General features: G+C 38.0%; 1 protein-coding gene across 2 annotated transcripts in view; it reads left to right on the forward strand.

Annotated features, from left to right (window-relative positions):
- The window catches only part of LOC108713381 (uncharacterized protein KIAA1958), a 63,836-nt gene extending 44,467 nt beyond the window's left edge, over nucleotides 1–19,369 (forward strand). Inside the window, exons 3-5 of one of the 2 annotated variants that reach the window (XM_018256431.2) lie at nucleotides 3,287–3,369; nucleotides 15,625–15,798; nucleotides 18,257–19,369. In XM_018256431.2, coding sequence (XP_018111920.1) covers nucleotides 3,287–3,369; nucleotides 15,625–15,798; nucleotides 18,257–19,060 — 1,061 coding nt within the window. In that variant the 3' untranslated portion in view covers nucleotides 19,061–19,369. The remainder of the gene's footprint in view (nucleotides 1–3,286; nucleotides 3,370–15,624; nucleotides 15,799–18,256) is intronic. The other variant, XM_018256426.2, reaches the window with a different exon arrangement.
- Nucleotides 19,370–22,068: the final 2,699 nt, after the last annotated feature.

Genomic DNA, 22,068 nt, shown 5'->3' on the forward strand with positions numbered 1-22,068 from the left:
AGTGTACACCATATAAGAGCTCCATTGTTTTCTATGTTATAAAAAAGAGCTATATAAAAACTTAGAAAACAATGGAGCTCTTATATACTGTGTACACTTGTATTTATGCACCAAATTATATATGCCACACTTATTAAAAAAAAATGTAAAAAGTTTTTCACTTGAGAAGTCCTTGGAGTGCGGTTATTTTTGGTAATGTATGCATTATGGTGTTGACCTAGCACCCAGGCAATTGATGTGGTTGTGAGCGCACCTTGTAAGACTGACTATATATATATATATATATATATAATGTATATATATATGTGTATATATATATATATATATATATATATATATATATATATATATATATATATATAAAAATGCAATAGTTGACAGCACTCCAAGGAAAATATACAATGCTTGAATAATCAAATAGTGGAGGTTTTATTGAAATCCAATGTTTCGGCTCCACTCAGGAGCCTTCGTCAGGGAACAAGGTTTGTTCCCTGACGAAGGCTCCTGTGTGGAGCCGAAACGTTGGATTTCAATAAAACCTCCACTATTTGATTATTCAAGCATTGTATATTTTCCTTGGAGTGCTGTCAACTATTGCATTTTTGTATTTTGACCTACGGACTAGCACCCAGGTTTTTCTTACTATTATAGGAGTGCGTTCCATTCTGCTTGCTATATATATATATATATATATATATATATATATATATATATATATATATATATATATATATATAATGAAAATAAATATAATACTTTACATTTAGCAACATTTAGCAGGTATTCCTTATTAATGAATAACGATTGTGTTCTTTGTTGATCTTGCTTTTTGAGCACTTATGGTAATGCATGCATGCAAACACATTCTCGCAATTGAAAAAAGACACTCTCTTACATTGAGCACCACTTTCAATTTCTATAGTTTTAGCCATTGCTAAAGGTGTGAAATCTGACCAGACATTAAAAAGGCAAATGAACTCAATGAACTGTTATCTAATGACAAGCCAATAATGACTTAATGTAGTGAGCACTCTGTGGCATACATAATAAGGTACAGATAAGGTTGCAAACAGAGATGAGTTCCACCACAAGTAACTTCATTTAAGCAGGTCTGGTCTAAATAGTGTTGTTGGCTAGAAAAGAAAACTCCACCAATAATGAAATTTGCTATAGATGTATTTCATATATTTAACTAATAAACTGGGTATGGCCATCCCTATAAAAGAATTTTGCCTTTGTGAGAGTGATAAAGCTCTATGTATACTAATGTAAATTATACTGTTGAAATTTTACAATTATTTTTAACACTAGGAATATTTTTTTTATTTCAAATATATATGTCATATGATAAAGAATAAAGGATTCAGTTCGGGATTCTGCCTTTTTCAGCAGGATTAGGATTCTGCCTGGCCTATCCGAATCCTAATTTATATATGCATGACTTTTGTCACAAAACAAGGAAGTGAAAAATGTTTTCCCCTTCCCAACCCTAATTTGCATATACAAATTAGGATTCAGTTTGGTATTCGACTGAATCTTTCGCGAAGGATTCGGGGGTTCGGCCAAATCCTTCTGCACGGCCAAACCGAATCTGAATCCTAATATGCATAAATGTGACTTTTTGTCACGAAACAAGGAAGTGAAATATGTTTTTCGTTTCGGTATTCAGCCGAATCTTTCTCAAAGTATTGGGGGGTTCGGCCAAATCCAAAATAGTGGATTCGGTGCATCCCTAGTTATATTGCAGTTCTGTTATCTATAAGTAGACAATATGCTATGACTGCCTAATAATCCTTACAAATAGTAGCAATGGTGACCCATTATTTAGTAATTATTTAGTAATTATTGTAAGCTAGTAGAGGAGCTTCACAGGTGAAAGAATGGTATTAAGGTGGGGAACCAGAGCAGGTTGTAGAAGAACATGGCAGTTGATGTGATGAGGAGGAGCAATGGGGTGGCAAAGGGCTACCACAAACCAGATAAAGATGGCCATACACTGAGCTATCCTTCAAGGACCATATGACTAGCCATGCACATGGATAGCCACATTCTTTTGTTCTGTTCATTTGGCTGCAGCTCCTTCCTTTCTTTATCTAACGATGCATCCACCAACAAGGTGTATCAACAAATGAAATTTTTGTTTGGACAGATCAGCTAAAAGTCAAAATGACTGGATCCTTGATCCATCGCAATGACTGGATGGTGTGTTCAAAGTTAGCCAAACTGCCCTCAAATGTGGCATCTATGGAGGGCTATTCCACAATAATATATTATTTTCTACTGGCCTCATTCTTTTAGAATTTAGTTTGATTATTTTGGATACTGTATTGGAGATGTTGTAAACCCTACTGTAAATAATTGAGCCGTCCCAGCCTGCTGAAAAACAGCACAGCGCTAGCTATGTTTTATGTTGACGTGCGATTCATTCACTATAAATGACACATCGGGTACAGGTATCTGCTATAGAATTGCTAGTTCCAGATTGCCTTCACCTGATTGACTAGTTGAGGGGTACTGAGAGGTGAGGTTCTACAAAAGCCTGAGCGGGATGCGTTGCATACCCTTGTCCTTAGATGACCATGTTACATTGTAGCATCCGTTCTTTTATGAATGATTATATACTGAAATATTTGATGAATGTGAAAGCTAATGTTATGGAACCAGTACAACCTCTGGTTTCACAAATGAAGAACGTACATTGGGATTTTAGTAAAAAAAATCATTTGACGAATGATGCAGTGGGATAAATTAAATACAAAGCAACCGCTTTTATCTCACATGTTTTTTCCCACCTAAAAAAAAGAAGATTCAATCTCACAATTTTGTTTTTCCTGCAAATCTACATGCAATAAGTGTCCCAATGACACGAAGAATTTATTGTGAATTCGTTTTTGACTTGCCCTAGTCCATCATTTGTGAAACTACTGAAGTTGGCTTTCCAAACGTGAGACAGGTATGTAATATAGTTCTAAAATGTGCTTTTGATTTAAAGTGGAAATACGAAACTATCATCATCTCTTTTCTTTCTTTTTCTGTTTATACCTATTATCTGCTTTTTTGGTTAATTCTTAATTTTAAATTTTGTTTTTAATGCCTTATGACTGTCATGTGATATCGCTCTGAAAAATCTCAGTCCTAATGATTTGTTTTATTTAATTCTATTTATTATTTGTATACTTTGATTTTGACACTCATGGCAATATTACTTTTTGCAATTCTGTAATGTTTTTGTTAATTGCTTTTCATTTTTTACCCCACAAATCTTTTGCCTTCTTCTTTCTTGTAGATGAGGATGACATTTTGGGGGAGCTAAACAGAGAACAGAATGAGAAGACCATTAGAAGCACACAAACAGCTCTACGCAACTTTAGGGATTTTATTATTTCCAAGTACCCTATGGAGATGCGAGAAATCTACATAATCCCTTGTAAGGAACTAGATGACTATTTAGCATCTTTCTTTGTGGATGCCAGACAGAAAGATGGATCTGAGTATGAACCCAATAGCTTAGCCAACTACCAGTGTGGCCTGGAACGTTATCTGAAAGAGCACAGGTACGGTTACAGCATTACCCGAGACAAGGAATTTAAAAGGTCACAGGAAGCTTTAAAGCAAAAACAAATTGAGCTGAGGTGCAAAGGGAAAGGGAATAAACCACACAAGTCTATGAAACTTACCTTTGCTGATGAACTCATACTCCGTAAGAGAGGTCTTCTGAGCCGATACAATCCTGAGGGACTACTGAACCTTGTTTGGTTAAATAACACCAAAGCCTTTGGTCACTGCACTGGTTTTCATGGCTCCACTCTTAAATGGGGAGATGTTAGACTTCGTGTGTTGGAGACTGGTTTAGAATACCTTGAGTGGATGGGACAGGAAAGCCCCGATGTTAAAATCAAAAGAGTGGGGACAGAATGCAGGGTGTATGCCACACCTCACTCTCCACAAACCTGCCCAGTGCAAGACTACAAAGAGTATGCACAAAGGCGGCCTCCTGCCATGCGTTATGAAGATGCACCATTTTATTTGTCCATCAAGCCTGTTGTCAACCTAGCTGCATTGCATTGGTACAACTGCCAGGCCCTTGGGAAAAACAAACTGGCTAAGATGGTAAAGACAATGTGTGAGAAAGGGAACATACCTGGAAGGAAAACTAACTTCAGTGTCTATCAAAGTTGCAGCACGCTCTCTGAAGCACAGAGTAATCAGTTGGTGCTGATATGTAACAATCTAAGCCAGCAGGCTGCCCAATCAATGGCAAGCCACTCTGGGCCTGGTAACTTTATTGTTTCTGCTTCATATGATTCTTCTTCAGACACTGCCTGAGGGTGTCTATTCCAGGATTACTCCAGGGATGCACTTAAATTAAATGAGATTCTCTGACACCAATGTCCTCCGTTCCTGTTGTTGAACTGGTTTAGGGAAATAACATGTAATATGTTTTCTTTTTCCATTACAAATATGTTAATAGGTCTAGTTTTAGTATTGCACTTAGCATAGTATTTATACCATAGTGTTCAACCAAAATGCATGTTGTAGCCTTGGGGTGGGGAAAGAAATCTGCACAAGTAATAAGCAAAGCAGATAGGGACTATTTTTAAAGTAGGAGCCTTGCATTTGCCTTGCCTGAACAGCAAAGCACAGAAGGCTACAGCAACAAAAGGTGCTATTTGAACAATGACTTGACTCACATAGGCTTGTGCTGTAGCCTCGCAGCATCAAATTGCCTGGCAGACCTGATCCGAGGAGCGGTACTGAAACAGAGGTATATTTAGTTGCCTTTTTTTGTCTCCTGCACTTGATAAGCGAATTTTAGTTTTTTAGTCCAACTTTGTTTTGGGTAAAACCAAACACAGAGACAGTCAATTTTTAATGTATGTGTGTTTTGTTTGTCCTTCCGAGCAAGTATTTTCATTTTCTAACATTAAATTGGAGCAAAATATAATTTATAGCAATATGCAAAGGTGCCCATGGCAAAAGACTGTTCACAAATGCAGCTATACTGTATGTTGGCTTGTGCTAGGTCATTGATGTCTGTTTATGTCCATCATAAAACTGTGGCATGTGAAACTACTGATTTTTTTTAAACACCTAAAAACAGATGCAAAACTGCCTTTATTTTTAGCTCTTTGCAGTCTCTTCTGTGCCCCACTTTCTTTCAAATGATATGATTACCTTTGATGCAGAGCACACATGGCAGTATGTAGTACATGTATTGAACATATTCCATTCCATTCCATTCCATTGCAAAGATAGGAACATTTTCGTGGCATTTTAATAACAATATCTTAGCAGAAGAAAAGAATGGAAATCCTAAAATCAGTCAAATATTTAAAGGGATAAATATGTTGGGCAAATTATGATCAGCATTTTGTAGGCTTTTGTAATTAAATAAAAACATAAAAGCGAAGCATTTTCATTGCATGCACCTCTAACAAACAGTAACTTCCACAGGCAAAATAAGCAATTACAATTAATAAGGGATTACAATTAAAATTTATTTTTTGTTCTACACCTTTAAATAAATACCTTGTGTAATGATCCCTAAGGAATTGCTAAGTCTAAAATGCAAGTTGATAATTACTGATAAGTAATGATAAGTCTTTATGTAAACATTCCCAGAACTTCATAGAACTTGACTGACACTGTATATAATGTAGTTATCTACAATACTGCAGAACTGCCGTGCTCTGTGAGCCATGTTATACTCACAGATACTTGTTGCATTGCAAATATCCCTTTCTATGAATAAAACTTTGTACCAAGTATATTTTGTACATTATTATATACTATAACTGACTTCTTTGTTAATGTTGCTGTTTGCATATAAATCAACTTGTATTATAGATTTAGCATTTCATTTTAAAAAAAAATAACCATGTCATATTGATCTTCTGGAACTGAATTCGGAGATATATTTTTCTCCGCTAATTAAATAACGCACAATATCTGTGCTGTTTTTTTATTTTACTTATTACACTAAGGGGCAGATTTATCAAGGGTCGAATTTAGAACTTGATCCCAGGACGTCTTCCATTACTAAAACAGCAATTTGGCAGAAATTCGAATTTGAAATTCAAATTTTCAATTCGACCCTTGACAAATCTGCCCATAATTGTAATGTCCACCTATTGGAGCAAATTTTACAGTAACAACATGCAGGCAATCATTATGGTCATTGGACAGTACCATAAGTAGCGCACAAGTGCAATATTCTCTTGTAAACAAAGAGGGTTGCTCTTAGGGGTGTTATATAACGATTAGCCAGGCTTTACAAAATCTATCTGGAATATTGCTTGGCCCCTGGGGAGGGCAAATCAGGCTTGCTTCGTGTATGGCCAGACTTAATTCTTTAATATGTATGGAGAGATGGAAAATTAAAGGGGCAATTGCTTTGCCCAAGAAGTTCAATTTGAAACTTGAATGCTAATATGTATTTAGATTTACCATAACCCATGCAACGGTAAATTGAATGATTCCTGTAGGTGTACTGTTTTTATGTGCCATGCAGAAAAAATTTAGGGAAATTGGATATCCTCCTTTCTCTCCAAACCTTATCATATTAAATGGTTTTAGCTTTTAATTACCTGCATACTGTACGGTGTGTTACACAAAATTAAAAACTATTAGGGGTTTTTCGTCAGTTTGTCCTTTTTCCAGGTGGATTTATACAGATCCCTTCTACTGACTTTTAAACTTTGCATCATTGAGTCTATGGAGAAATTCAACTCTGGAATTAAAATGTAATTCGTATTGCCCAACGTATAGTATTTTTTTTTCCTTTCAGTTTACCTGTCTATGAACCACACTCCTACTGGGGTACTAACATAGATGGCAAAGCAGTTAAAACTGATACAGTATCCCCAGATTCACTTTAAAATGAATGCCAAAGCCATTTTGCATCCTTGAAAAAGAGTCCAGCACAAAAATACCTTTAAAACTATCCTTATATTTACTCATTTCCCATAACCAAACATAAACATTTTCCCATCCTTGACTTGTCACATGCACTGAACCCCTTTGTATTAAATGTAGAAGTTGCACCTTATTAAATAATTTTCATTGCTTTTTATTGTATATTTGTGATCTTCATCCATTAAGGCCTTTATTGTTGCATTAATTAAAACTGTGATTTTTATATGGTCTGAACGATAAAGATATTCTTAATTAGAGTAGCTGGGCTAAAGTCGCACCAGGAATCTGGCAGTGTTTTGTAGTTGCAACCTGCTTCTGGTGGTGGTGACAAGAAAACAATACTGATCAGCAGAAGTATGGCACACCTACACACTATTTCCTGGTAACCATCAGTTTTGGGGTTCTGTACTTTTCACTAATCCATTACTCCATGATGGTTTTTAGAGAAAAGTAGCAGCTACAAAATGCTCCACATCGCCAATGATTTTAACCTTATGCTATCTAATGATGTTATTTCAAACAATTAATTGAGATGTGATGGGCAAAGAAGCCCAGTGTCTGATAACCTGTCCAGCTTGTATAAGCTATTCTTCATATTAGTGACAGATTTAAGTAGCAGTTTGTTAAATGAATGTTGGTTTAGTAAGAAATGCTTCATTCAGTGCCTGGCTGTGCATTCATCAAACCATTGTTGCAACTGGTGACAGCGGTGGGACAGTTGCAGCTGGCTGTAACTTTTATCAGCCTTTAGTACCAGTACTTTGAGACAAATGAATCCTGTTTCTAGCGACAAAGTTGTGTTGCACAGTTACCAGGATAAACTAACCTAGAGGTTGTTGTTTCAACACAAAAAAGCACTTAAGTTTAAAATAGTTGAAAAAAAAAAAACAAGTTTTGTAGGTTTTTGTCTGACTAAAACTGTAACCTTAAGAGTGGATAAAATTAAAAAATTTTATTAGGGGTAGAGATGAGCAAATTAATTTTGCAAGTTCTGACATTACTGGTTACCAAGACAAACCAAACTATGAGCAAAATTGTACCGCAGAGGCAATTACTGCTCTCCTTTCCACAGTATCTCGGATTAGTAAATCCCCATGCTGTTTGTAGAATGCAGTGTCAGAATGACTGCATTTATGACAGCTATGTATTACAGTTTACTAAAAAAAAAATATAAAAAATCTTCAGTACAGCCTATCAGGGTATTATAATTACCATTAACCATGAGGATATAATAGCCTTTTAATGAGGCATGAAATAAGCTTCAAGGCACAGGGCAAACTATATTACAACTGCAAGATCCAGTGAATTGAGACATTAAGATAACATTAATAATATACAATTTGAAGATAATGGTGTACATACAGTTAGGCCGATAAATCTTTGGACAGACAACTTTTTTTTCTAATTTTAGACCACAATGAATTTTAAATGAAACCTCTCAGATGCAGTTGTACTGCAGACTTTCAACTTTAATTCAGTGGGTTGAACAAAAAGATTGCATAAAAATGTGAGGAACTGAAGCCTTTTTTTTGTTTTAGCATAATCACTTCATTTCAGGGGCTCAAAAGCAATCGGACAAATTAAAAAAACTGAAAATAAAATGTTCATTTCTAATACTTGGTTGAAAGCCCTTTGCTGGCAAAGACAGCCTGAAGTCTTGAACTCATGGACATCACCAGATTCTGGGTTTCCTCCTTTTTAATTCTCTGCCAGGCCTTTACTGCAGCGGCTTTCAGTTGCTGTTTGTTTGTGGGCCTTTCTGTATGAAGTTTAGTCTTCAACAAGTGAAATGCATGCTCAATTGGGTTCAGATCAGGTGACTGACTTGGACATTCAAGAATAATCCACTTCTTTGCTTTAATAAAATCCTGGGGTGCTTTGTCTGTATGTTTTGGGTTATTATGAAACGCCTCCCAATCAATTTGACTGCATTTAGCTGGATTTAAGCAGACTGTGTCTCTGAACACCTCAGAATTAATTTGGCTGCTTCTGTCCTGTGTCACATCATGGATAAACACTAGTGTCCCAGTGCCACTGGCAGCCATGCACACCCAAGCCATCACACTGCCTCCGCCATGTTTTATAGATGATGTGGTATGCTTTGGATCATGAGCTGTTCCACACCTTCTCCATACTTTTTTCTTGCCAGAATTCTGGTAGAGGTTGATCTTGGTTTCATCTGTCCAAAGAATGTTCTTCCAGAACTGTGCTGGCTTTTTTAGATGAAATAGCCATGAAATAGCAATTGAGTAATTGTCCAATTACTTTTAAGCCCCTGAAATGAAGTGATTGTGTTAAAAAAAGGCTTTAGTTCCTCACATTTTTATGCAATCTTTTTGTTCAAAACACTGAATTAAAGCTGAAATTCTGCAGTTCAACTGCATCTGAGTTGTTTCATTAAAATTCATTGTGGTAATGAACAGAACCAAAATTAGAAAAAAAGTTGTATCTGTCCAAAGATTTATGATTAACTGTACCTTAGATAAAAAGCATTGGCATCATACAAAAAAAAAATCTACGAAGATAGACGATCTTAGTAGTTATTTGCCTCTGTATACTATACAACAGTCACTACCTAATAGATAGTATGGCCATATTTATAAGACCTTTGTAGAAAAAATAAAAACAGTGTTAAGTCCTTGCCCAGTTTTACTAACTCCCTGGTTCCATAGAAATCATGCCAAGGAATTAAATTGGTATGTGGTATGTACACCCATAGAGTATGGACTTAAATGGCACACTTAAAGGAGAAGGAAACCCCCAGGGCGCTAAACCCCTCCCCCCTCCCCTGTGCTGCCCCCCCTCCCTCCTCCCCCCTGGCCTACCTGTCCCCCTGGGCAAATGCCCCTAACTTTTTACTCACCCCTCTGCGCAGGTCCTGTCCACGGAGTACGCAGTCGCCATCTTCTCCCACACGCGTCTTCTTCCTGCTCTGATCGGCGTTTTCTGGCGCATGCGCAGTAGGAACAGGTACCGGTACGGCTCTACTGCGCATGCGCCGAATGTCACGAAGTTTTCCGATTTCACTTCGTGACATTCGGTGCATGCGCAGTAGAGCCGTACCGGTACCTGTTCCTACTGCGCATGCGCCAGAAAACGCCGATCAGAGCAGGAAGAAGACGCGCGTGGGAGAAGATGGCGACTGCGTACTCCGTGGACAGGACCTGCGCAGAGGGGTGAGTAAAAAGTTAGGGGCATTTGCCCAGGGGGACAGGTAGGCCAGGGGGGAGGAGGGAGGGGGGGCAGCACAGGGGAAGGGGGGAGGGGTTTAGCGCCCTGGGGGTTTCCTTCTCCTTTAAGAGGATTTACATTTGAAATAACATCAAGTTTGGCATTAGTACTAATATAAACAGCTTTATACATACCAACTTAATTTTACACCAAATTGTAATTGTTGGTATTAGTTTAGAAGACTAGTTAGAAGACTTTTCATATTCTAGAGCACTTCATCTGACTACATAAGTGAACCTGAGACTGAAAGCTAGCTTCTCTGTGTCCCAAATACTATTTGTTTCTTAGGGACTGGGCAAGTGTCAGGACATCATCAATATAACTGCTTCTGCATTACATTAATGATACAGTGAGTCAGCCAGGAGGCTAATCACTCATTTTGAATTGGGTCTTTGCAATGATCCATGCCAGTCACTAACTTGCTAGAAGCAGTTCACTCAACTATAGAAAATGTTTTTTTCTGTATATCACACATTTCTTTGTTTTTACTTTATTTAAAGCAATCAATATTGAAAACACATTAAAGTATGTGTACGCCTTGGTGTTGAAGTCACTGAAGTCCAAAATCTTTCTTATGTTTCATGTTGTAACATTTTGGCACTGATGTGAAAATCTAGTCTTTGTTGTCAACAGAAGAAGCAATATGTACTGATGATTTTGTAGTATTTATCTGTAATAAACTACTCCCACAATTTCCTTTTGTTTATTTAATGCCTATTACAAATAAAGAACGTTTGCGATAAGCTGACTGGAGGTATATTTGTGGATTCTCTGCAGTTAGACTTTTTCTCTTTCTCCGGGTATGGATTTCTGCCTTTGCCATGGAAAGTTTGTTAAGGAATATGTCTATGAAAATTTTCATTTATCCAGGTCATAGTATATCTAGAGAAACTGGACTTGCTGATTAATCATTGAAGACGTTGTTAAAGGGGAACTCCGGCTTCCAAACCAAAATTTGATAAAGAGGCCCACAGAACACAGAAAACCCTAATATACCCATCACAGTTACCTGTTTCTTCAAAAAGTATGAATAAATGCCATTTACTATGCTGAAATCCAGCTGGTTAACAGTTCTTCTCTTTCTGCATCATTTAAAGCCTGGCAGGGAAGGAGGGACTAAAACACTGATGTTACAAATTGTAACAACTACTCCACAGCTTACAGACAGCATGCAGGAACTACATAACCCACAATGCATTGCACTGTGATGTTCTGTTCCTTATTGAATTCACATGTGCAGGGAATTGTGAGGTGGACAGATGGCTGCTGATACACGGTCACAGTAGTTAGACAGCTCAGCAAAGTAGTCAGACAGATCAGCAGGAGAGCAGGGGTTAGGGAACTGTTCAAAACCACTAAAAATCATGAAAAGTCTGCATATTTTTTAATTGATGTATATTGCAAAGTTGCTTGAACTTATGTTTACTTTTCAAAAAGCATAAGTTACGTTTGTGTGGAGTTCCCCTTTAAGGAAGCAGCCATTGACATGAAAAATACAACACAATGGAGGGTTCTTCAATGACCCTTCCATTAAAGGCTATAGGAATAGAAGGCTGCTGATATTTTGTGCCTGTAAGGTCTGTTTTGTTTTGCTGCACACATGCTGGCAGCCTTCATAGAGGTCTTCTGCTTATTATTGGGCAGGGGTCTAACATGTTGGTAAATGCTTCAGTATATGATTTTACCTGCACATAAGTTCATGACCAGTGATTGGTAATGTAAGTAAGGTCCACCAACCTGTGTGCAAAAATGGCAATAAGCTTTAGAGATTACAAAAAAATGCAATCCAGCGTTACAAATGTCATTTTTAAATCGAGCCTTCTCATCTACAGAGAATGCACTTCCGTATAATTTAAAAGCCTTTAATTTGTTATTTATGAGTTTTAGAAACACCGCTTTTTTTAGGGTTTGTTTACCTTTAAATTCTTTTTTTTGTATGATGTAGAGAGTGAAATTCTGAGACAATTTGCAATTGGTTTGAATTTTCAATTAGCTGTGGTTTTTGAGTCATTGATCTTTTTATTCAGCAGCTCTCCAGTTTGCAATTTCAGCAATCTGCTTGCTAAGGTCCAAATAGTAATAGTCTCCTAGCCACCATGCATTGATTTGAATAAGAGACTGGAATATGAATAGGAGAGGCCTAAATAGCTAGATGAGTAATAAAAAGTAGCAATAACAATACAATTGAATCCTTACAGAGCATTTGATTTTTTTAGATGGGGTCAGGCCCATTTTTAAAAGCTGGAAAGAGTCAGAAGAAAGAAATAATGAAAAAAGACCAATTGAAAAGCTGCTTCGAATTAGCCATTCTGTAACATACTAAGTTGAAGGTGAACCTTTAAGTTACCTGAAAATACTGTTTCACACCCAGCCTTAATAAAGGAATTTTCGTTCGTTTGGCGATCTTACCCCGATGCGGCCACATTGAGGTGGGCGATATCGGGCTGATCCGATCGTGGGCCCAACGATCGGATCATAATGGAGGCGACACAGACAGTCAGATTGCGGGACCGTATCAATGAACAGATGTGGCCGCAATCCAACGGGATTTTTTTTACCCTGCCCGATGAACATCTGGCCGACTTTCGGACAGATATCGATCGGGGAAGCCCGTCGGATTGCCCCACACACGGGCCAATAAGCTGCCGTCTTTGGCTGTCGGCAGCTTTTATTGGCCTGTGTATGGCCACCTTAAGGGCAAGGCCAGACGAGGAGATTCGGGGAGGTTTTGTCGCCTGGCGACTAATCGCCATGTCTTTTGCGCGACTATCTCCCCGAACTGCCTCAGCGTTTTTTCCCCATAGGTTACAGCGCAAAATCGCCTGCGCTAATGCACACGCGGCGATGCGTTTTCAATAGTCGCCCAAAGTTGCCTCACCTCGACTATTGAAAACGCATCGCCGCGTGTGCATTAGCGCAGGCGATTTTGTGCTGTAGCCTATGGGGAAAAAACGCTGAGGCAGTTCGGGGAGATAGTCGCGCAAAAGACGTGGCGATTAGTCGCCAGGCGACAAAACCTCCCCGAATCTCCTCGTCTGGCCTTACCCTAAGAGTTTTATGCCTTATATGAAAGTTCTTAGTCTGCTGCTTGGTGACTTTATGCGGTTTGAATATATATACAGTACATATATAGATCTTCTGTTCAAAGTATATCTCCAACCTGACCTTTCTGGTAGCTGACACAAAATTAACCTTGAATATAAAGGCCTGTTCATTCATCAAAGTGATTTTTATCTCACTCAAGATATCATCACACTGTTTGCTTTGTTATTCTGTGGAGCTGATTCATCAGTGTCTCAACTAACTCACAGCTTGATGAATCAGCACCATGGAATAATAGCATAGCGTGAAATGATACCATCTCTCTGAAGATATTACTCTTCTGATGTCTATACCTTATGCTTTGCCAACTCAGCCGTTTCAACTCGGGTGTTCTAAATCTTTTAGAAGAAAGGCCATTTTACAGAGTGTTTATAGACTTTTTTAAACACTTTACATGCCTGCTAAAGGAAAGTTATGTCAGACTGAAAGAGAATGGACTGTGATTAATATTTCCAACATCAAGGAAGGCCAAAGGGCCAGCTGTTCAAATTACATTTGAGAAAGATATCTAACAAATGGAGGTTTGCTACATAGTAAATAAAATGTAAATGGAGTGAAAAGTCAGTTTTCAATTTTTTGAGTTGAGTTGCGACATCTACTGCAGTCACATGACATGTCTTTTCTGCTTTACCTTCTAACATAGAACGTACAGTAGACTTATGGGTACGATGTTTAAAGGGCTTTGAATTAACTAATGGGACGATGTAGAGAGTGATATTCTGAGACAATTTACAATTGGATTTCATTTGTTGTTATTTGTGGTTACTTAGCTTTAATGCCATCAATCTGGTTGCTATGGATCAAATTACCTTAGCAACCATGCACTGATTTGTGTAAGAAAGTATAAAATACCAAAATATGTGTAGTCTTACAGAGCATCTGTTTTAAGATGGGGGTCAGCGACCCCCATTTGAAAGCTGGAAAGAGTCCGAAGAGGAAGGCAAATAATTCAAAAACTATGAAAAAAAATAAGTTCAAATGAAAAGTTACTTAGAATCAGCGATTCTATCACAAACTAAGTTACCTAAAAGGTGAACCACCCTTTTAATTGTATTGCTTTCTGTACTCTACCACACTCTGCAGTGTATTGTCTCCATTGGTAAAACCCTCAATGCTCTCTGTCTATAAAAATAGCAGTACTTGCCTTGAACCACTTTACTTAATAACCATACGTATTTGTATAATCCCAGCACTTGCCAGGGGGTAAATGGCAAAGATAAATTATCTTCCTTCACATTTTAACTAGTTTAGTTTTTATCAAACTCCAAATATGCTTTCAGGTCCCCGAACCCATACTCCGCCAATTGCAAAGTCTACCCGTGCCTGGTTTTAATAAACAACCAAGAATTTCTTTTGGTCATGTATTAAAATCAGTTACTCTAACTGAGCCTGTGGAGTGCTTTATTTATTTGTTATTTTATACCTGCATATGGCATTATATCAGAGGATGAAGCACCCAATGGTGCGAAACGAGTCAGGTGGCTTACATGAGGGATGTAGACAGGGGTGAGACGCTGCCATGTGGTATGATATGAATTTATTTATCTCTATTTTGTAATTCAATTGCTTTGGTGAATTTGCACAAATCCATTATTATATTTATATATTGATTCGCTTAATAATGAGGAGCAGGACAGATGTTACTTATTTTGGGTTGGATGTGGGCAATTGGCTGTGTCCCAGTTAGTAACAAAACTGCACTATGATGATGGTAAACTTCAGGCTACTTTACTTAGAGACTGGGACTGCAGATGTGACACCCAGTATATCAGCTTCTGTAAATAAATGAAATCCCTTTGTGGTTTATGAAAGGGAGAAGACTTACAGATCCTAGTGTGCCAGTGTATGTCGTTAGAGTGTTGTTCATCTCAGCAGTATTTCTACGTTAAGTAAATGATTAGTTCGTTTAAAACTAGGAAAAGCTATGATTCGTGTTAGCTGCTGGAAGTCTTATTAAATGATTATTAATATTACCATATAGTGGGAACTCATTTTCTCTGCTGTCGAATGTATTCGATGAGAAAGGATACAGTAACCAAGTAGCTATAGCTTCATATTAGATTAAGTAAATGCAGTCGTTTTAAGCTGACTTTCTGTTGTGCAAAGTATCGACAAGTAGAAACGTCCTAATGCTAAAGAAACGAGCAGAATCTGGGGTGCAAATTTGGTGAAAAGGTAAAGTCAATACTAAGCAAGTGTTCCTGGCATATAAACAGACACAAATTCCAAAGCATTTTTATACACAGGATAGAAGGTGGTTGATGGTGAGGTTTAAACCCTTTTGCACTTTCATCTGGGTCTACTTCTGCCCATTCTGCACCTGATTTGCAATAGCCAGAAGGATCCTTTGGATCTAATTTATTCCTTTTTCTTCCAGCATATTCCACCAAGCTCAACAGATTTCCCATGTTTCATTTTCAAGATGATCTAAAGGACTTGTGTATCAGTGCAGTCAGCTCGAACACTACCAAGGCTACCTTATATGCTCTGAATGTGTGGAGGTACTGGTGCATGACAAGGGGATTGAAAGACTGCATGGACTTCACTAAGGTAATGCCGTTTATCATCTGTTTGCCTCTGTGTAATAATGTTTAAATTGTTATAACAAAACATTACAGAAATTAGACACCCCCAATCCTCACGTCCTTTTTGCTAAGCCCCTTTTTGCTTTTGTGCCTAAGATTCAGAACTCTCAATCCTAAAGAGGAACAGTAGGGACATTATACCTACTCCACATTTTTATTATACTCCAAATGTATTATTACACAAACGTTAATTAAACCAAAAACAAGGCATCTGCCCCCACCCCACCGCTGAATAAATTGATGGTAGAATCTGGAATTATAAAAGTGACTGCTTGGGGGTATGTTCCAACTTTGCACATCGTTTGCAAGGGACATTAGCCCATTCTTCCGGGAAAATTTGCTCCAGGTTGTTGAGGTTAGTAAGAGAATGCTTAGCACCATTATAGGGAATTCACCTTGTTATTATTGAGTCACTCCAGTGGTACTTTGGCCTTGTGTTTGGGATTGTTGTCATGCTGAGAGATGAACTTGTGCTGCAGATGCTGATGAGAAGTAGCCCCTCAGCGTGATGCTTCCACCATATAAGCATAAGTTTGGCTTGCTGATTATCACATTTAAGATGATTATAAAATGATTATGGAAACCTAGAAAACCCTTGGAAAGTGAAAGGGGTAAATGTAATAAAAGCTGTAATAAAAGGAAAAAAAACTGTACAAGTAAGAATAAAAATCCACATTTTGCAATGTGATATTCTTCATTAGACAGTTGTTGCATTGTAAATTTTAACACAGCACACTGTTATGGCATGTGTAATCTTTTGGAGCAAAAACACGTTTTTTAATAAGAAGTTTTATTACATACACTGCACACTGGCGCAAACTATAGAATTCAGTCTCTTCCACTGTAGGAATCGTCACCAAAAAGTTTGGAGTTTTCAAAACTTATATTAAATATTGCCTTAATATTGCCATGTAGGATCATTCCATGTATTAAGACTGGTACTGGATCAATCTGACCCAGAGCACTAACTCATAGCAACCAATTGGAGATTTGCTTATATTTTTCCAATAGACTGAAAGGAGTGGATTGGTTATTGGGTTATTGCACAGGGCAAATTTGTTGATTGTAAATGAGACCGATGCCTCTGGGTTTTTGTCGGGACCTGGGCACGGGGTTGTGATTAAAGTCCCTATTTATTTATTTCTGTAAATAATGCGATTCTCAACATTCAAACCGTATCTAACATCTTCACTAACTTTTACATTTCAGAATCATGAAAAAAATCAGAATCCTCTCTTTCTTATTTGCCCATACTCTATTATGGGGACTTATTACTGATTACGTAATCCATCTTGTAAGAATTATGGAGTTTAAAGGGGTCCTCCCCCCCGAAAAACATAAAATTCTAAGCAACTTTTCAATACACATGAATTAAAATGTTTCATTAGGTTTAAAGTTACTTGTAAATGTAATTGCAACTGAGAGCAGCATTTGTTTATCCCTCTCTGTTCTCTGGAAATCATTTCTTCTCTAGATCTGTTAATCAGTTTGCTTCTGCTGCATTGTTTCAGGGGTCAGAACCAGCAGTGTAGAAAACAGCAAGGGACAGGCTGCTTTCAATACCAATTTCACGTACACATACCATTTAAAATGTGTAATGTGTATGTATTACAATTCTTAGAATTACCTTATTAAAAAAACTGTTTTTGGGTGCACATTGGTTGCACGCAGTTGGCTACATTATTGTACTAACTATTATTGTAATACTATTATTGTAATATGATTGGCCTTGAAAATGAATTCTATATAGCTGATCATGGTCTTTTAATAGCCAGTTCCAGATTTATTTCAACTGTATTTTCTCTAAAAATATTATTTTACCCCTCTATGGATTGGTGGACAATTTTTTTCATATTTGTCCTGTATTTTGCTTAATACTTTTCATTTGAATATATATATTAGACATTATTATTCAATTTGTGCAAATCTTCTGATATTAAATATTGACATATGGACATAGCCGTCATCTCCCAGGATTTGTCAGGAGTTTGGGAATTGTGCTAGAAAGGTAATTTTTATGGGATTGGGGTCTGTAGTATCTGCTATATGAAGGCTGTATCTGTAAGTAAGCCTTGGGTTATCACACAAACACACTTCTAGCTTAATCTACAAGTAGAATGAATTTGGAATTGTACTTTGATTCAAAATATTAACAATGTGAAAAAGGCTCATAAGTTTGATAAAAGTTGTAATTGTTGTAGCATTTTCCAAAAATTTCATTTTCAGTGTATAGCACCCCCACTTGACTTATTGGTTTCACCATTACAATACAAGTGTGGCCCTAGCAAATCATATATGTATTTTAATTGCATTAACCAGATTAGCATGGTTAGCAATTATCACCTTTAGCAGAGGAATTGGAATTGTTTCTATATCTGTAATTTTATTTTAATACAAATTGTTTGTGTCCATTTGGTTCAAAGGTCCCTGCTGTTAAGCTGAATGAGCTTTTGGAGGACTTTTATGTGACTGTAAAGAAAACTGATGGCTCTGATTTTCTGGCAACCTCGCTTCATGCTATACGCAGGGGATTGGACCGTATCCTGAAGAATGCCGGAGCTGGATTCTCCATCACCAGCAGCGTTTTCAATTCCTCTTCCCAGAAACTGAAAGAAAAGCTGCGAATGCTTAACAGAGCTGGCATGTCTGGGTCCCGCTCACGCAACATTGTCTACTTTACTCTGGCAGATGAAGAGGAAATGTGGAGAATTGGATGTCTAGGGGACGATGGGCCTGTAGCTTTACTGTCTTCAGTGGTTAAATACAATAGTCAATTCCTAAATATGAGGACTTTACAGGAACATGCAGACCTGATGTATGGGGATATTGAATTGCTCAAGGATGCAAACAATAGACCTTTTTTTGCAAGAACAGATAGCGTGAAGCGGGACAAGCAGGCTAATCCCAGCAAGATGTGCTACGGACAGATTTACCATGAGCATTCAAAAGGCCCCAGGCGATGTCCATACTGTCTTTTATATAAGTACATGTACACCTACCGGCCCCCAACCCAGGTTGAAGTGCATTCCCCTTTTTACCTGACTGCTCGGAAAGAGGTCACTAGCAATGAAAAGATCTGGTATGAGGAGCAGAGAATGGGCCTTCGATCTCTGCGTGGCGTCGTTCCAAAACTGGCAAAGCGCGTGAAGCTTGACCAATGTGACAATTACACCTTTGTCTCATTTACTCAAACATTAAAAAAGTTTGGCCCACTCCACAGCTATTAATAACGATAACGCTCAAATATGATTAATAACTAATGATTTATAAATTAGTTACGTGTACATTCAACCCAGTGGGAGGGAACATAGGAGATGTAATTTACTCACAACTGGGAATATGGCAGAATTTATATGACATGCAATGTTATCTATGGGATCAGGTTTTGGCTAAATATTGCTTAAAAGTATCACAGGATGTAGTTTCTTTTTTAAGCAATATTAAAAAATGAACAGAGTTGTCTATTAGTGCCTTTTGGGAACATTTGTTTAAAGTACAACAATAAATAGACAAAAAAACAATCACTAATACCCAAATATTTGTCCCTGGTGTGTCTGCTTTTTCTAGCCTGAATTAAAGCACAAACAAGTTGGTTCCCTGGCTGACTGGAATGGAACTTCCATGTTTTATGAAGCTACAAATGGACCTCTAGTTGAAATCATTTTCAAGAGATGAATGGGTGACATGGAAACGTGGATGTAATTTCATAAAAGGTGCAATGTTTGGTCCAGATCTAGTACACTTTAAAGCAGCACACCACTAGTTGCTACCTGCTTATTGGTTGCTGTGTGTTATATAAAGTGTAGCAAATTTTGCCTCTTTTACATTTCCCTCTTGTCATAACAGCAGATCTGGCAGTGTAAGAACAGTATAACCGAAAACCACATTCCTTAAATGGAAAAGAAATCAAGTGTTCACAGTTACAGATATATGTGAAAATACCTGCACTGTGCCTGCAAGCTGGTGAAGACATTTAACAGACACATATTTTTATTTTATTAAACAATAGTAAAAAACTAAAAATAATACTTCTGATAAAACTTTTAGACCTGGACCAGGTAATCCAGCCTCTCAGGGGGATGATACAAGTGGTTTTCACTTAGAGATACTTGTTCAGTGGCATAACTAGCTTCCAGCAGACCCTGCATCCACAGAAGGCCTGGTAATGACCCAGATCCATCCCGCACTCTTTCCTGCCTGCACTCACTTTGTTTGGGTGTAGTGAGCAGCCCAAAACAGATTGTGCAGGGGAAGCTGGTATATTCAGGTTACACCACTGGTATTGCTGGTAAACTCTAATGAAGTGGAAGAATGTAAAGGAAGCAAAACCACCATAGTTGGGTGCATACTATCAGAATTACATTTCCTGGGACAGCTTGCCCAAAAACATTCACATCAGTCACTCATGACCTAGTTTGTGCACATAATATGCAGTATTAAATTTGCACCTATAAATATATCTGAACTGGATATCCTTGCTATGGCATTTTCAACAGACACCACAAGAAGGGTCATGAGTTCTCTTTTATAGACATTTAGATCTTTTGGGAAATACATCATTAGAGGCTAGCGTGTAGACTAGAGCAGGGTTCCAATCCATCCCCCTCTCAGGACCCTGGTCTCTGTAGAAAAGTGTCCCCATAAACTTGGAACTTTGTGTTGTGGATGTGACCTTGAATGGGTCTGGTTGGGGGAGGCAACAAAAATAAACATTTGCTTAAGGCGCCTCACGAACCAAACTTTAAGGGTAAGGTCACACTGAGCGTTTTGGGGAGATTTAGTCACCTAGCGACTAATCGCCTCGTCTTTGCAGCGACCAATCTCGATTCATTTTCCGAAGTTGCCTCACGAGGAAACTTCGGGCGACTTCGGAAAATGAAACGCCACTTGTGATTAGCGCCGGCGAATTTTCATTTTAGCCAGCGCAGAGTGAGGGAAGGCGTTTGGGGAGATTGGTCGCCGCAAAGACGAGGCGATTAGTCGCCAGGCGACTAAATCTCCCTGAAACACTCAGTGTGACCTTACCCTAATGGGTCTCCCTGGATTTCTCTTTAAAAATCTGTTAACTTTAGACAAGTGCAGAGATTGGCAGTGTATTGATTTCATGAGGATTAAAGGAGCAAAGTGTAGAATTGCATCCTGCATTAGAGCAATTTGATTTTCCAGGTGTCATTCCCAAAAACAAGATTACCTACACACAACCCAAAACGGTCTCCTGATACTAGAGGTGTGTACTTCTGCTGAACAGCACAATATATAGGATTTATATAGGATGCCATTCTTTCCACCAAAGGATAAGGCTTGTATCAACAAGGGCCTTACCTTTATGTTTACTTTTATTTATGAAACTGAATCATAAACTTGATCTGCAATTGTCAAGAAACAAATCTCATATTTGAAATGAATATAGCACACATGTATGTTGTTAGGCACTGAATAACGTGGCTTCTCTATCTGAACTGCATTTATTTCTGAAAATGTCAGCATTCAAAAGATGCCGTACAAAATGACCTCTTTAACGTAGCTTAATCCTGCCCCCCCCCCAAGTCATACAGATAAATGAAAATTCATGCATAATTGTTCACAAGCCTCAATGTTTTTAAATCAATTGTTGAGCAATCTCTTACAGTCTTCTAACGTTAGACATATATAGCTTTACTTTTCCAATGAACTTTTTTTGATATTTATGTACTGGGATAACATTTTCTAGGAGAATCACAACAAAAGTGCCTCAGTTTTAGTTTCTTTCACTCTGTTAATGTTACTGTGTGAGCCATTGTCAGTCTATTGTCTTAACTAGAATGGATTTTACACTGGATGGACCTGTACTGTTTGCAATTTTACAACATAATTATTGTAATAAAACTCTGGTTTCTGTGTGCACCTTTATTTATTTGGAGGAAGGAGAGGTGGAGTATATTTTATTAAAATAATAATTAAATAATATTTTTTTTCCTCTATCCCCATGAAGTAGTGATGTGCAGGCCGGCCCAACCTCCGGTGGCGGGCTGGTCCAGGTTGTGCTCTTCCTTTCTGCTCGCCCCGCACCTTGCACTGCTAGTCTGTCGGCTTCCTTTTTTTATAGACCTGCACCTTATCGCCCTGCCCCTTTTTGTGATGTCATCGGTGGGTCTATAAAAGGAACTCGGAAGGCACAGGTGGAGGGGGGTCGGGTGCGGGTCGGTTAAACCTGACCTAAACCTGAGTCTTTGACAGTGCGGTTCTGTTGCCGTTT

This window comes from Xenopus laevis, chromosome 1L (assembly GCF_017654675.1).
Source record: "Xenopus laevis strain J_2021 chromosome 1L, Xenopus_laevis_v10.1, whole genome shotgun sequence".
NCBI classification, from domain to species: Eukaryota; Metazoa; Chordata; class Amphibia; order Anura; family Pipidae; genus Xenopus; species Xenopus laevis.